The 14,620-nt window shown below is 40.8% G+C and overlaps 1 protein-coding gene across 5 annotated transcripts in view; it reads right to left on the bottom strand.

The window, feature by feature from the left end:
* FAXC (failed axon connections homolog, metaxin like GST domain containing) overlaps positions 1-14,620 on the bottom strand; it is a 73,802-nt gene that overhangs the window by 55,768 nt on the left and 3,414 nt on the right. For all 5 annotated transcript variants that reach the window (XM_068551424.1, XM_068551422.1, XM_068551420.1 and 2 more), the window contains one exon: positions 11,614-11,749. In XM_068551424.1, coding sequence (XP_068407525.1) covers positions 11,614-11,749 — 136 coding nt within the window. The remainder of the gene's footprint in view (positions 1-11,613; positions 11,750-14,620) is intronic.

Here is a 14,620-nt window from a genome sequence, read left to right as displayed (position 1 = left end):
AAGATGGTGGAGGTGGTGTGGGAGGGTGGTGTATAGAAAAAAAAACAGCAAATAAATAGAACATCAGAAGTTAGGGGAAAGCCCAGCTTCTGTTTCCTAACCTCGTAACCTCACAATACCTATTTTTAGCTTCTATATTCAAAATGTTAAATAAATCACGATTGTTCAGTCTTAACATGTAAAAGGCTAATTTAACCCTTGCTCAAGAAAGGGAGGATTGCGAGATTGGAACCAAGATGGCAGAGTAGAAGGACGGGCTCTCACTCCCTCTTGCAAGAACACCAGAATCACAACTAGCTGCTGGACAATCATCGACAGGAAGACACTGGAACTCACCAAAAAAGATACCCCACATCCAAAGACAAAGGAGAAGCCACAATGAGATGGTAGGACAGGCACAATCACAGTAAAATCAAATCCCATAACCACTGGGTGGGTGACTCACAAACTGGAGAACACTTATACCACAGAAGTCCACCCAATGGAGTGAAGGTTCTGAGCCCCACGTCAGGCTTCCCAACCTGGGGGTCTGGCAACGGGAGGAGGAATTCCTAGAGAATCAGACGTTGAAGGCTACTGGGATTTGTTGCAGGACTTCGACAGAACTGGGGGAAACAGAGACTCCACTCTTGGAGGGCACACACAAAGTACTGTGCGCATCGGGACCCAGGGGAAGGAGCAGTGACCCCATAGGAGACCGAACCAGACCTACCTGCTAGTGTTGGAGGGTCTCCTGCAGAGGCGGGGAGTGGCTGTTTCTCATCCTGAGGACAAGGATATTGGCAGCAGAAGTTCTGGGAAGTACTCCTTGGCGTGAGCCCTCCCAGAGTCTGCCATTAGCCCCACCAAAGAGCCCAGGTAGGCTCCAGTGTTGGGTTGCCTCAGGCCAAACAACCAACAGGGAGGGAACTCACCCCACCCATCAGCAGTCAAGCGGATTAAAGTTTTACTGAGCTCTGCCCACCAGAGCAACACGAGCTCTACCCACCACCAGTCCCTCCCATCAGGAAACTTGCATAAGCCTCTTAGATAGCCTCATCCACCAGAGGGCAGACAGCAGAAGCAAGAAGAACTACAATCCTGCAGCCTGTGGAACAAAAACCACATTCACAGAAAGACAGACAGATGAAAAGGCAGAGGGCTATGTACCAGATGAAGGAACAAGATAAAACCCTAGAAAAACAACTAAATGAAGTGGAGATAGGCAACCTTCCAGAAAAAGAATTCAGAATAAGGATAGAGAGGATGATCCAGGACCTCGGAAAAACAATGGAGGCAAAGATAGAGAAGATGCAAGAAATGTTTAACTAAGACCTAGAAGGATTAAAGAACAAACAAACAGAGATGAACAATACAATAACTGAAATGAAAACTACACTAGAAGGAATCAACAGCAGAATAACTGAGGCAGAAGAACAGATAAGTGACCTGAAAGACAGAATGGTGGAACTCACTGCTGCGGAACAGAATAAAGAAAAAAGAATGAAAAGAAATGAAGACAGCCTAAGAGATGGAGGCAAAACATTCGCATTATAGGGGTCCCAGAAGGAGAAGAGAGAGAGAAAGGACCTGAGAAAATATCTGAAGAGATTATAGTCGAAAACTTCCCTAACATGGGAAAGGAAATAGCCACCCAAGTCCAGGAAGCACAGCGAGTCCCATACAGGATACACCCAAGGAGAAACACGTCGAGACACATAGTAATCAAACTGGCAAAAATTAAAGACAAAGAAAAATTATTGAAAGCAGCAAGGGAAGAACAACAAATAACATACAAGGGAACTCCCATAAGGTTAACAGCTGATTTCTCAGCAGAAACTCTACAAGCTAGAAGGGAGTGGCATGATATACTTAAAGTGATGAAAGGGAAGAACCTACAACCAAGATTACTCTACCCGGCAAGGATCTCATTCAGATTCGATGGAGAAATCAAAAGCTTTACAGACAAGCAAAAGCTAAGAGAATTCAGCACCACCAAACCAGCTCTACAACAAATGCTAAAGGAACTTCTCTAAGTGGGAAACACAAGAGAAGAAAAGGACGTACAAAAAGAAACCCAAAACAATTCAGAAAATGGTCATAGGAACATAAATATCGATAATTACCTTAAACGTGAATGGATTAAATGCTCCAACCAAAAGACACAGGCTTGCTGAATGGATACAAAAACAAGACGCATATATATGCTGTCTACAAGAGACCCACTTCAGACCTAGGTACACATACGACTGAAAGTGACGGGATGGAAAAAGATATTCCGTGCAAATGGAAATCAAAAGAAAGCTGGAGTAGCAATACTCATATCAGATAAAACAGACTTTAAAATAAAGAATGTTACAAGAGACAAGGAAGGACACTACATAATGATCAAGGGATCAATCCAAGAAGAAGATATAACAACTATAAATATATATGCACCCAACATAGGAACACCTCAATACATAAGGCAACTGCTAACAGCTGTAAAAGAGGAAATTGACAGTAACACAATAATAGTGGGGGACTTTAACACCTCCCTTACACGAATGGACAGATCATCCAAAATGAAAATAAATAAGGAAACAGAAGCCTTAAATGACACAATAGACCAGATAGATTTAATTGATATCTATAGGACATTCCACCCAAAAACAGATTACACCTTCTTCTCAAGTGCGCACGGAACATTCTCCAGGATAGATCACATATTGGGTCACAAATCAAGCCTCAGTAAATTTAAGAAAATTGAAATAATATCAAGCATCTTTTCTGATCACAACGCTATGAGATTAGAAATGAATTACAGGGAAAAAAAAACATAAAAAACACAAACACATGGAGGCTAAACAATACGTTGCTAAATAACCAAGAGATCACTGAAGAGATCAAAGAGGAAACCAAAAAATACCTAGAGACAAATGACAATGAAAACACGACGATCCAAAACCTATGGGATGCAGCAAAAGCAGTTCTAAGAGGGAAGTTTATAGCTATACAAGCCTACCTCAAGAAACAAGAAAAATCTCAAATAATCAATCTAACCTTACACCTAAAGGAACCAGAGAAAGAAGAACAAACAAAACCCAAAGTTAGCAGAAGGAAAGAAATCATAAAGATCAGAGCAGAAATAAATGAAATAGAAACAAAGAAAACAATAGCAAAGATCAATAAAACTAAAAGCTGGTTCTTTGAGAAAATAAACAAAATTGATAAACCATTAGCCAGACTCATCAAGAAAAAGAGGGAGAGGACTCAAATCAATAAAATGAGAAATGAAAAAGGAGAAGTTACAACAGACACTGCAGAAATACAAAGCATCCTAAGAGACTACTACAAGCAACTCTATGCCAATAAAATGGACAACCTGGAAGAAATGGACAAATTCTTAGAAAGGTATAACCTTCCAAGACTGAAGCAGGAAGAAATAGAAAATATGAACAGACCAATCACAAGTAATGAAATTGAAACTGTGATTAAAAATCTTCCAACAAACAAAAGTCCAGGACCAGATGGCTTCACAGGTGAATTCTATCAAACATTTAGAGAAGTGCTAACACCCATCCTTCTCAAACCCTTCCAAAAAATTGCAGAGGAAGGAACACTCCCAAACGCATTCTATGAGGCCACCATCACCCTGATACCAAAACCAGACAAAGATACTACAAAAAAAGAAAATTACAGACCAATATCACTGATAAATATAGATGCAAAAATCCTCAACAAAATACTAGCAAACAAAATCCAACAACACATTAAAAGGATCATACACCATGATCAAGTGGGATTTATCCCAGGGATGCAAGGATTCTTCAATTTACGCAAATCAATCCATGTGATACACCATATTAACAAATTGAAGAATAAAAACCATATGATCATCTCAATAGATGCAGAAAAAGTTTTTGACAAAATTCAACACCCATTTATGATAAAAACTCCCAGAAAGTGGGCATAGAGGGAACCTACCTCAACATAATAAAGGCCATATATGACAAACCCACAGCAAACATCATTCTCAATGGTGAAAAACTGAAAGCATTTCCTCTAAGATCAGGAACAAGACAAGGATGTCCACTCTCGCCACTATTATTCAACATAGTTTTGGAAGTCCTAGCCACGGCAATCAGAGAAGAAAAAGAAATAAAAGGAATACAAATTGGAGAAGAAGTAGTAAAACTGTCACTGTTTGCAGATGACATGATACTATACGTAGAGCATCCTAAAGATGCCACCAGAAAACTACTAGAGCTAATCAATGAATCTGGTAACGTTGCAGGATACAAAATTAATGCACAGAAATCTCTTGCATTCCTATACACTAATGATGAAAAATCTGAAAGAGAAATTAAGGAAACACTCCCATTTACCATTGCAACAAAAAGAATAAAATACCTAGGAATAAACCTACCTAGGGAGACAAAAGACCTATATGCAGAAAACTATAAGACACTGATGAAAGAAATTAAAGATGATACCAACAGATGGAGAGATACACCATGTTCCTGGATTGGAAGAATCAATATTGTGAAAATGACTATACTACCCAAAGCAATCTACAGATTCAGTGCAATCCCTATCAAATTACCAATGGCATTTTTTATGGAACTAGAACAAAAAATCTTAAAATTTGTATGGAGACACAAAAGACCCCGAATAGCCAAAGCAGTCTTGAGGGAAAAAAACAGAGCTGGAGGAATCAGACTCCCTGACTCCAGACTATACTATAAAGCTAGAGTAATCAAGACAATATGGTACTGGCACAAAAACAGAAACATAGATCAATGGAACAAGATAGAAAGCCCAGAGATTAAACCCACGCACCTATGGTCAACTAATCTATGACAAAGGAGGCAAGGATATACAATGGAGAAAAGACAGTCTCTTCAATAAGTGGTGCTGGGAAAATTGGACAGCTACATGTAAAAGAATGAAATTGGAACGCTCCCTAACACCATACACAAAAATAAACTCAAAATGGATTAGAGACCTAAATGTAAGACTGGACACTATAAAACTCTTAGAGGAAAACATAGGAAGAACACTCTGACATAAACCACAGCAAGATCTTTTTTGATCCACCTCCTAGAGTAATGGAAATAAAAACAAAAGTAAACAAATGGGACCTAATGAAACTTCAAAGCTTTTGCACAGCAAAGGAAACCATAAACAAGACGAAAAGACAACCCTTAGAATGGGAGAAAATATTTGCAAACGAATCAACAAACAAAGGATTAATCTCCAAAATATATAAACAGCTCATGCAGCTCAATATTAAAGAACAAACAACCCAGTCCAAAAATGGGCAGAAGACCTAAATAGACGTTTCTCCAAAGAAGACATACAGATGGCCAAGAAGCACTTGAAAAGATACTCAACATCACTAATTATTAGAGAAATGCAAATCAAAACTACAATGAGGTATCACCTCACACCAGTTAGAATGGGCATCATCAGAAAATCTACAAACAACAAATGCTGGAGAGGGTGTGGAGAAAAGGGAACCCTCTTGCACTGTTGGTGGGAATGTAAACTGATACAGCCACTATGGAGAACAGTATGGAGGTTCCTTAAAAAACTAAAAATAGAATTACCATATGATCCAGCAATCCCACTACTGGGCATATACCCAGAGAAAACCATAATTCAAAAATACACATGCACCCCAATGTTTATTGCAGCACTATTTACAATAGCCAGGTCATGGAAGCAACCTAAATGCCCATCGACAGACGAATGGATAAAGAAGTTGTGGTACATATATACAATGGAATGCTACTCAGCCCTAAGAAGGAACAATACTGGGTCATTTATTGAGACGTGGATGTTTCTAGAGACTGTCATACAGAGTGAAGTAAGTCAGAAAGAGAAAAACAAATATCGTATATTAATGCATGTATGTGGAACCTAGAAAAATGGTACAGATGAACCGGTTTGCAGGGCAGAAATTGAGACACAGATGTAGAGAACAAACGTATGGACACCAAGGGGGGAAAACCGCGGTGGGGTGGGGTGGTGATGTGCTGAATTGGGCGACTGGGATTGACATGTATACACTGATGTGTATAAAATGGATGACTAATAAGAACCTGCTGTATAAAAAAATTTAAAATAAAATTCAAAAATTAAATACATAAATAAAATAAATAAATTTAAAAAAAAAGAAGTTAGGGCTAAGAGCCAAAGCAGAGAGTTCCAAAGGAGCCATTTTCCTTCTTTTTTCTTTCTCGTATTTAAAAAGAATGATTGTGTCAAATACATGCTTCTTATACAACCAGTTATGGCAAACGATGTCTTTATGTATGTATGTCTAAAGACAAGTATGGAAAGATGGTCGGAAGAATTAGTGATGATAATCTCCAGCGAGTAGGATGTCAGGCGATTTTCATTTTCCCGTTACACTTTTCTGTAGTGTTTGAAATTCTTATAAGGACCTTATGTCATCTATATGTAATCAGGAAAAAACAAAAAACAAAAAAACGGTAAATCCGTTTTTGGTCTGAAAAAAAATTAGCCATATCTGCAGGACTCCTGCAGGACTTCTTTTTTGCAACTTCCTATGAATCTATAATTATAACAAAATGAAAACTTTTAAAAATTGACCCACCAATATTTATATTCTGATTTTAACCAACACATCAGGCTTTTTAAGAAAACCCTTGTGAGTTCCTACTAATGGTCATCAAATACTTACCCCGTCTCATTTTTGTTAAAAAATAAAAAAGCTTCAAATATAAAGTTGTGCTCTTAGGAGGATGACATTTTAATTTTTTTTTAAAAGGTACAGGGCACAGAAGGGGCGGAGGGTAGAGCTCCCTGGGTCTATGACAGAATACCTCTCTACTCATCCTCCAAGCGATGAGCCCCACCAGCACTTCCCAGGAACCACCTGCATGCACACAAACCCTCGCTGACGGCACACGGGTCTCAAGGCACCGTCCCTCCCCCCACCCCAACGCCACCCACTCCCCCGCTCCCCTCCCCGGGGGCTCAGGGCATCCCTTTCTAAACCATAGGACCATTTTCCTGTTACCTACCCTGCTGAATGCTCCCTTCATCTCTTTTCCATAGAGACCTCACAGAAGAAAAAAACACTCCTTTCCTAAAAAATATACTTAACAAGCAATACTAATTTTGGAAGGGGGTAAGCAGTCCCCTTCTCGAAAGCCTCTCCAGGCTTCATAGCAAGGCGTGTATCCAGTTGTTCCAGTTACACTAACTAAAAGCAGTATATGCACTGTTACTGCGTAACAGTGCAGCAACATGCTCTGAAACATGACCAGAGGTGTTAGGCTGCTGGCAGAGACAAGGCTGGGGCAATCAGTGCTTGATGGCTTGAAGGCAAGAAAGGAAAGGGCAGCACAGCCTGGCAGCTGTTGCAGCCGTTGCCAACGGCAAGAGGACTTCATCAAGGGTGGGGGGCACAGGAGATCCAGAAAGCCACCAGAGGCTGCAGCGCACAAAACTCAGGTTTGGGGCCCTAATTGCCCCAAAGCTGTCCTGGCTAAATGCAGCAATCTGGTGGGGAGTGACAACGGCCCAGAGGCAGGCAGCCGCAGTGAGCAGTCTCTTCCTTCAACGTGAGTCCCTCAGTGACACACACCTTCAAGTGCTGACAGCCAATGCCGAGCTGAACAAGGATCTCTCAAATCCCATCCAATGTATGTAGATGATTCAAGCCTTGTCTGGTCTTTTGCTATTTTCTCCTCCATTGCTGGCTTAGAAAGTCCTGAATAACCTCCCTGCTTCTCTGTCCAGACTGACCCCTTGCATTCCAGTTCCCCGTCATAAATAAAGACCCTTTTTCTGTTCCCCAAACACCTCATGCCTGTCAGATCCCCTAACTGAAGTCCAGATTCAGTGCCATATTCCCAGAGGACCACTTACCAAGCTGAGCATGTCATTCAACTGTCCCAGCACTGCCTTAGGAGCCTCACTGTCACCCCCATGCCCTCTTCTGTACAGAAACCAGCTCAGAAAGCACAGGCCATGGGGAGGCGGGACTTGGGGGGTAATATCATTAACAGGGTGCCAAAACCCTGGCTGGGTGAGGAACCTTCCCCCTCCAACCTCCCAGCTGCTCTGTTTCCTGCTAAGAAGACCACCCCCTCCCTATGCTGCTTCTTTGTAAGAGCTTAAAGGTGAACCCCTGACCAGTGGGAGCCATTTGGAGAAGTGGCAGCAAACTGGAGGAACCACGGTGGTGTGGGGATGCCTGGGTCTCACCTCCTTACTTTTCTTAAACTCCTTCAGAGGTACACAACCTGTGTCCTAAGCTTTAGCCTTTGCCCCGTGCAAACTCCTGGGCAGGGAAGCTGACACCCCTGGTAAAAGGAGACCTCAAACCAAAATAACTAGACACCTGAGGGGTACAGTTACTGTAAGAGAAGGGCAATAGATAATATATACAACATGAGGCAGAATGATTGGGACAGACCGAAAAATTTAATTAGCATAAGAAATATCCTCCAAGGGATAAAGAAAGAGATTGTAATACAAACCAAGGGAAAATATTACGTAGAAAAATGTAGAAGTTAAACACAATGGATGAGATAAATAATAGGATGGATACAAGAAGAGAACAGAGGGATACAATGGAAGCTCAGAGAGACGAATTCTCCAAGAAGGAAGAAGAAAAGAATAAAGAGATAGGTTCAGAAACACAGAAAATAATACCAGAGATTCCAGGATCCAGATAATCAGGAATAGAAAAGAAGAAGGGGAAACAAACAAACAAAAAAGAAAAGGAGGGCTTCCCTGGTGGCGCAGTGGTTAAGAATCCACCTGCCAATGCAGGGGACACGGGTTCAAGCCCTGGTCCGGGAAGATCCCACATGCCGAGGAGCAACTAAGCCCGTGCGCCACAACTACTGAGCCTGCGCTCTAGAGCCCGCGAGCCACAACTACTGAGCCCGCGTGCCACAACTACTGAAGCCCGCATGCCTAGAGCCTGTGCTCCGCAACAAGAGAAGCCACCGCAATGAGAAGCCCGCGTGCCACGACGAAGAGTAGCCCCTGCTCACTGCAACTAGAGAAAGCGCGCGAGCAGCGATGAAGACCCAATGCAGCCAAAAATAAATAAATAAGAAATAAATTTTTTTTTTAAAAAAGGAAACATGTGAAGAACATCGATAATTTCTTAGAATTAAAAAGAGATTAAAGACTTCAGGTGAAAAGAGTTTATAAAGGACCAGACAAGATACATGAAGACCCACACCAAGCCAGTTATGATGACATTTAAGAATGTTGAGATTAAAAAAAAAAAAAGAATGTTGAGATTCAATGTGAATTCTAAAAGCTTCCAGAGAGAAAGAAAAAGAGCCAGATTAACATCAGACTTTTCAATAGCAACAGCAAACCAAAAAGACAATGGAGTAATATTTTCAAAGCACTGAAGGAAATGAACTTTGGACATAGAAGTATAAAATGTGCGGCATAATAAAGATGTTCTTGGGCGTGCAAAGCCACTGAAAGTTTGCCCCATAAAGGCTCATTCAAAATATTCATCAAGGATGTACTCATATAAAAAGATAAATAAATCCTGTAGGATAAGATATATGGGAAATAAAGTTAGTCAAATAACTTAGTAAGTTTTCTGGCCTAAAAAAGGACCATAAAAAGAGAAAGGATTTCCAAAATTCCAGAATTAAAATATTAGATAACAGCAACACACCTGGGATAAGCCCTGGGAAGAAAGAGACCCAAGGTTCACGCAAACCTACTAACAGACTTGTAGTATTAGAGGGAAAGCACAGATTTTGACCCATATAAGAAGTGAGTGGGGATAAATAAACACAAATTTGGATCTTAAGAGCAACCGCCATAACAACAAAAATAGAATTTGTTTTTAAATGACAAGAAAAATATTTTTACCTATTAGAAAGCAGGAAATGAGAAAAAATAAAAACAAAGTATAGTAAGGAGAAAAATATTAAATAACATGTTAGAAATATGTCCTAATAAAATATTCATTGCAAGTGAAATGGATTAAACTCACCAATTAAGGACTCTCCGATTGGCTATAACTAATACATTGCCTACAAGAGACAAATACCAAAAAAAGTAATAATAATAGAGAAAGAGGATGAAGAAAGATATCCCAAACAAATATGAACCAAAAGAAAGCTGGAGAATCGATCTGAATACCTGATAATACAGAATTCAAGGTTAAAAAAATCATAAGGGACAAAGATGGGTACTATATGCCAGAAAAAGAAATAAAACAGTAAAAGATGTGATCTTTCATATTATATGGACCTAACAATATAACCTCGAATAGATGCATACTCTTACCTAAAGCAAGAACTGACAGAATGGCAGGAAAAGAGAGAAATCAACAAATACACTTGAATATTTTAACCCAATCCTTCCAGAAACTGCTAGAAGAGGCAGACAAAAAATAAAGAGAGGCGCTTCCCTGGTGGCGCAGTGGTTAAGAATCCGCCTGCCAATGCAGGGGACACGGGGGTTCAAGCCCTGGTTCAGGAAGATGCCATGCTGTGGAGCAGCTAAGCCCATGCGCCACAACTACTGAGCCTGCGCTCTGGAGCCCGCAAGCCGCAACTACTGAGCCTGCATGCCTAGAGCCCGTGCTCCACAACAAGAGAAGCCAACCGCAATGAGAAGCCCGCGCACCACAACAAAGAGTAGCCCCCACTCGCCGCAACTAGAGAAAGCCCGCGTGCAGCAACAAAGACCCAATGCAGCCAAAAATAAATAAATAAAATAAAATAATTTTTTTAATTTAAAAAACTAAATTTAAAAAAACAGAGATATAACAGGTCTAAACAATACACTAAACATGCTCAAACAAGTAGATAAAGCGAGAGCTCTACTCCCAGGGAATATGTCTCTATTTTCAACGTTTATAAACAAGTAGCCATACACAAGGCTAAAATGTCAGTAAATTCCAAGGAATTAATATCACAAAGACTACCTGCTTTGACCATAAAATTAAAAAACAATAACAAAAATCAAAGTTTTTTTTAATGCCTATGACTGGAACTTAGGTGAAAAAGAAAAACATAAGGGAATTTTTTAAAAAAATATAATTGAATGACAATGAAAACGCAACCTGTCAAATTTGTGAGACAAAGCTCAAGCATTACTCAGAGAAAAATTTATATTTTAAACGCATTCATTCCTCTGTTCCCTCTCTAAGGCTGAAATGAGCAAGTGCTTCCCTGAAAGTCACCCAAACGGAACAATGAAGCAGTAGGAAAAACTCTCACAAAATCTACAAACATCTCTTTGGTGGCCTGCTGGACGTTCGTCCCCAGGATTCATAAGAGATAAATATAATGCTTCCAACAAATAGAAACCTAAAGGAAAGAACCACATCAGGCTCACGTTTATTTATAGGTTCCCAGTAGGCCAAACTAACTCTATGTCAGGAAAAAATAACATGGCCCTGAACGCTACGAAAGTCCAGACCCTTGTGATCACTCGTTAAATTGGATGTAAAAATCAACAGATTGGAATCAAGTCTCCTAAGTATCTACTAAGGACTGGGCACCGCTGCTTTCATACCCACCCCTCTGGCACCAAGAGCGAGCCCTTCCCACCCTGTGAGATTAAGTACTTCCCCCCTAGCCAATATTGCTGCCACGAGGATAAAACATATTTGCACAAAAGTACCTGATAGGGTAAGTCAGCCATCCTTAAATAAGTTTCCATTTTCAAACAGAAAGGAGATAAACTGGGGACACCATTGTTAGGTCTTGCAAACTGATGCAAAATAATAGCATCTTTGGAGTCAATCTCTTGCTGTTTCCTGTCAAAACCAAAACAGAAAAAAAAGAACAATCCACGTGTTACACATGCAGTTCCCTTAGTTCCTTAGAGGCCCCTGCTGGGCTGTAGCTCCTCAATGAACAAGCAGGTCTGTTTGTCACAGGGGCTTACCTCACCAACAAGCACTTAGAGGGGGAAAGCTTGGTCAAAACACGAGAGAACCTCACAAACTCTGCTATTACCATAACTGCAAGGGCTCAGGAGAGTAACTACATGTCAACCTCTTTCTGGTACCTGTGGCCTATGGGCAGGATGTGTACTTTCTGGTATAGGTCCACCTCTTCTCCAGCTGGCTATGTCTACCTGCCAGGGACAAGTTGGATGGATAAAAAAAGATATGCTGTGCTTACTGTGCATCAGGCATTGTTCTGAGGGCTTCACGGGTATTATCTCATTTAATCTTCACAATAACCTTTTGAGGTAGGTACTACCGTTATCCATGTTTTGTAGATGAGGAAACCGAGGCACAGAGAATAAACTTGCCCAAAGTCCCATTACTAGTAAATGGCAGAACTTGGACTAAACCATGTAGTCAGAGCCTATGTTCTTGACCACGAGACTGTACCATGAAACAGTCTATTCATCCACAGGACCTTGGAATAACAGTGCAGATTTGCTCTACCACGACTCAAGTCTGCAGGGAATCTGAGACTCTGAATATTCTGGTCCCTCTTCCAAACTATCCACGCCCTCACCTGACCTTTCACCTGTGGTGCCGAGGAACCTGGCTTCTGGTGCTCTCTCCTCCTCTCTACCTTCACAGGTTCCCCACTTTCACCACACAGCATATATCCCAGTACCCCTGCCTTTTCCCTTTCTTCTGTCTCAGCCACACATCTATCTTTTCCTTTGGCTACTTTTCTGGGTGGTGAGGACTTCCCTGGTAGAGTTTTTCAATAGCCACCATGTAGGAGATCAAACGCTGGATTCCACTTCTGGATACCTGGGGTCAAGTGCAAGCCCTACTTCCTATTGGCCACATCACCCAAGACCTCTCCTCCTCTCTCATTTGGAAAGTGAGGACAGTACCAATTCTGCGTCAATTATCTCGAGAACTAAATAAGATAATATCTGTAAACATTTGGTGAGCTATCAAGCATTAAGTGGTGGACTTTATTCTCATTCAAAGAGACATGGTCTTATCCCCTTAAACTACAAAATCTCATTCCAAACAGTGGCACTCATACACCACATTCGGGAACCTTTTGCAACTTCCACCTTTCACTCTACCCAACCATTTCCCAGTCAGATAAACCTCCCTCTTCCCCTTGGCCTTCCCTAAGCCTCTGGTTCCCTCACACTGTTCCTCGTGTAATCCTCGTGTACTTCCTTGTACCCAAGCAAGCAAGGGCAAGCTCTTCATATCATCATCACAACGATGCCCGCTTCCTGCAGAAACCCCGTTCAGTTAAACAAACTCTCTTGGAGAAGTTTACCACCGGAGCGCCCTTTCCACTTTAAGAGTTAAGAATGACTAATTTTGAAAATACTAGTCAAAAGAATAAAAATATTTGCTGTCTTCTGACAATACTTGCTATGAAACAAAGGTTTCCACTTAGATGAAATGTTTGGGAGGTCAGATACTAAAATTAAGAAGCCACTTAGACCACGTTTCTAAAAAGTGCAAACTGTAGACTTGACAATTAACTGACTTTGTCCAGTCAAGTAATTCAACTCAGAGTGGTAATTTCATGTAAATTAGCCAGGCAAAAAATTTAAGAACTGAAAGAGAGGAGATAAATGTAAAATCCCCTGCTCCACTGGCCAGAACAATCTAATTCTGATGGTTAACTTGGGCCATGTCATAATAAGAATGGATGTGACCAGCATATGCCAATGACTTTGTGTACATCATACATATTAAATTATTTCATTCTGATAGTACCACTACAGAGTGGATATTGTTATAGTTTAAATTTAGAATATTATATCATACTTATATTTTACAGTAGACAAGGAAACTGAAGCTCAGAGAGGTTAAATAACTTGCCCAAGGAATACCAATTTAAGATCAAGTCGTTAATAACGCTAGTTCCCAAGCTCTTAAGCACTTCGACTACACCAAAAATGGGCAATACCTCAGTTAATTTTATTAAAGCAGCTGGTTTGACTCAGACCATGCAAGCCTGGAACTTTCTGATGAAAGTCTGTAATAATTAATGATGGCCAACTTTTATTGAATGCTCACTATAACGTCGAACTCTGGCTAAGCATTTCACATGTGTTAATTCATGTAATCACCTCTGTGAGGAAGGCTACTATTATTATTTCCATTTCACAGATGAGAAAACTGAGTAACCAAGCTTACTCTCAGGTCCAAGGTTACATGGTTGGTTAAAGGCAGAGTGAATTTGAACCCAATCTGGCTCCAGAGCCCTCCCTCAAGGTCAGGAAGCTCTCTCTGTAATTTAGGACCAGAGGAGCAGGTAATCTGGACAGCTATATTTTATAAAGTGCCCTTATAGTGAGGACTGTCTAAGAGAACACCTGTCAAGCAGCAAGACTAGCCCCTACTCCCATGATGAAGGATATCACAGATGACCATGCCTCTGTGTACGGCTGATGGGCTGTTAGTTTATAGAGATCACATGACCCATGGGCTGCTCTGATTCCCTAAGTTTTCTAGGGCAGGCTGAGCCCATGTGCCTAAAGTACAAACAAGCTATGGGTAACAAGTCATTCCTGGGTCATTCAGTTTACAAACAACACATTTCCAAATGCTGGACTGAATTTAAGAGAGCTGCAAGGCTCTCTCCACTAGGGGAGAATAAAGTAAAGGGCTAGGACTCTATTTCTTTAAAAATACTGTGATGGGAAAAATATGAGTAAAATCCAAAATACCTACTTTGGT

Source organism: Eschrichtius robustus, chromosome 9, assembly GCF_028021215.1.
Source record: "Eschrichtius robustus isolate mEscRob2 chromosome 9, mEscRob2.pri, whole genome shotgun sequence".
Taxonomy (NCBI): domain Eukaryota; kingdom Metazoa; phylum Chordata; class Mammalia; order Artiodactyla; family Eschrichtiidae; genus Eschrichtius; species Eschrichtius robustus.
Note: the sequence above shows the minus strand (reverse complement) of the source record. Positions and strands in the feature narration are given on the sequence as shown.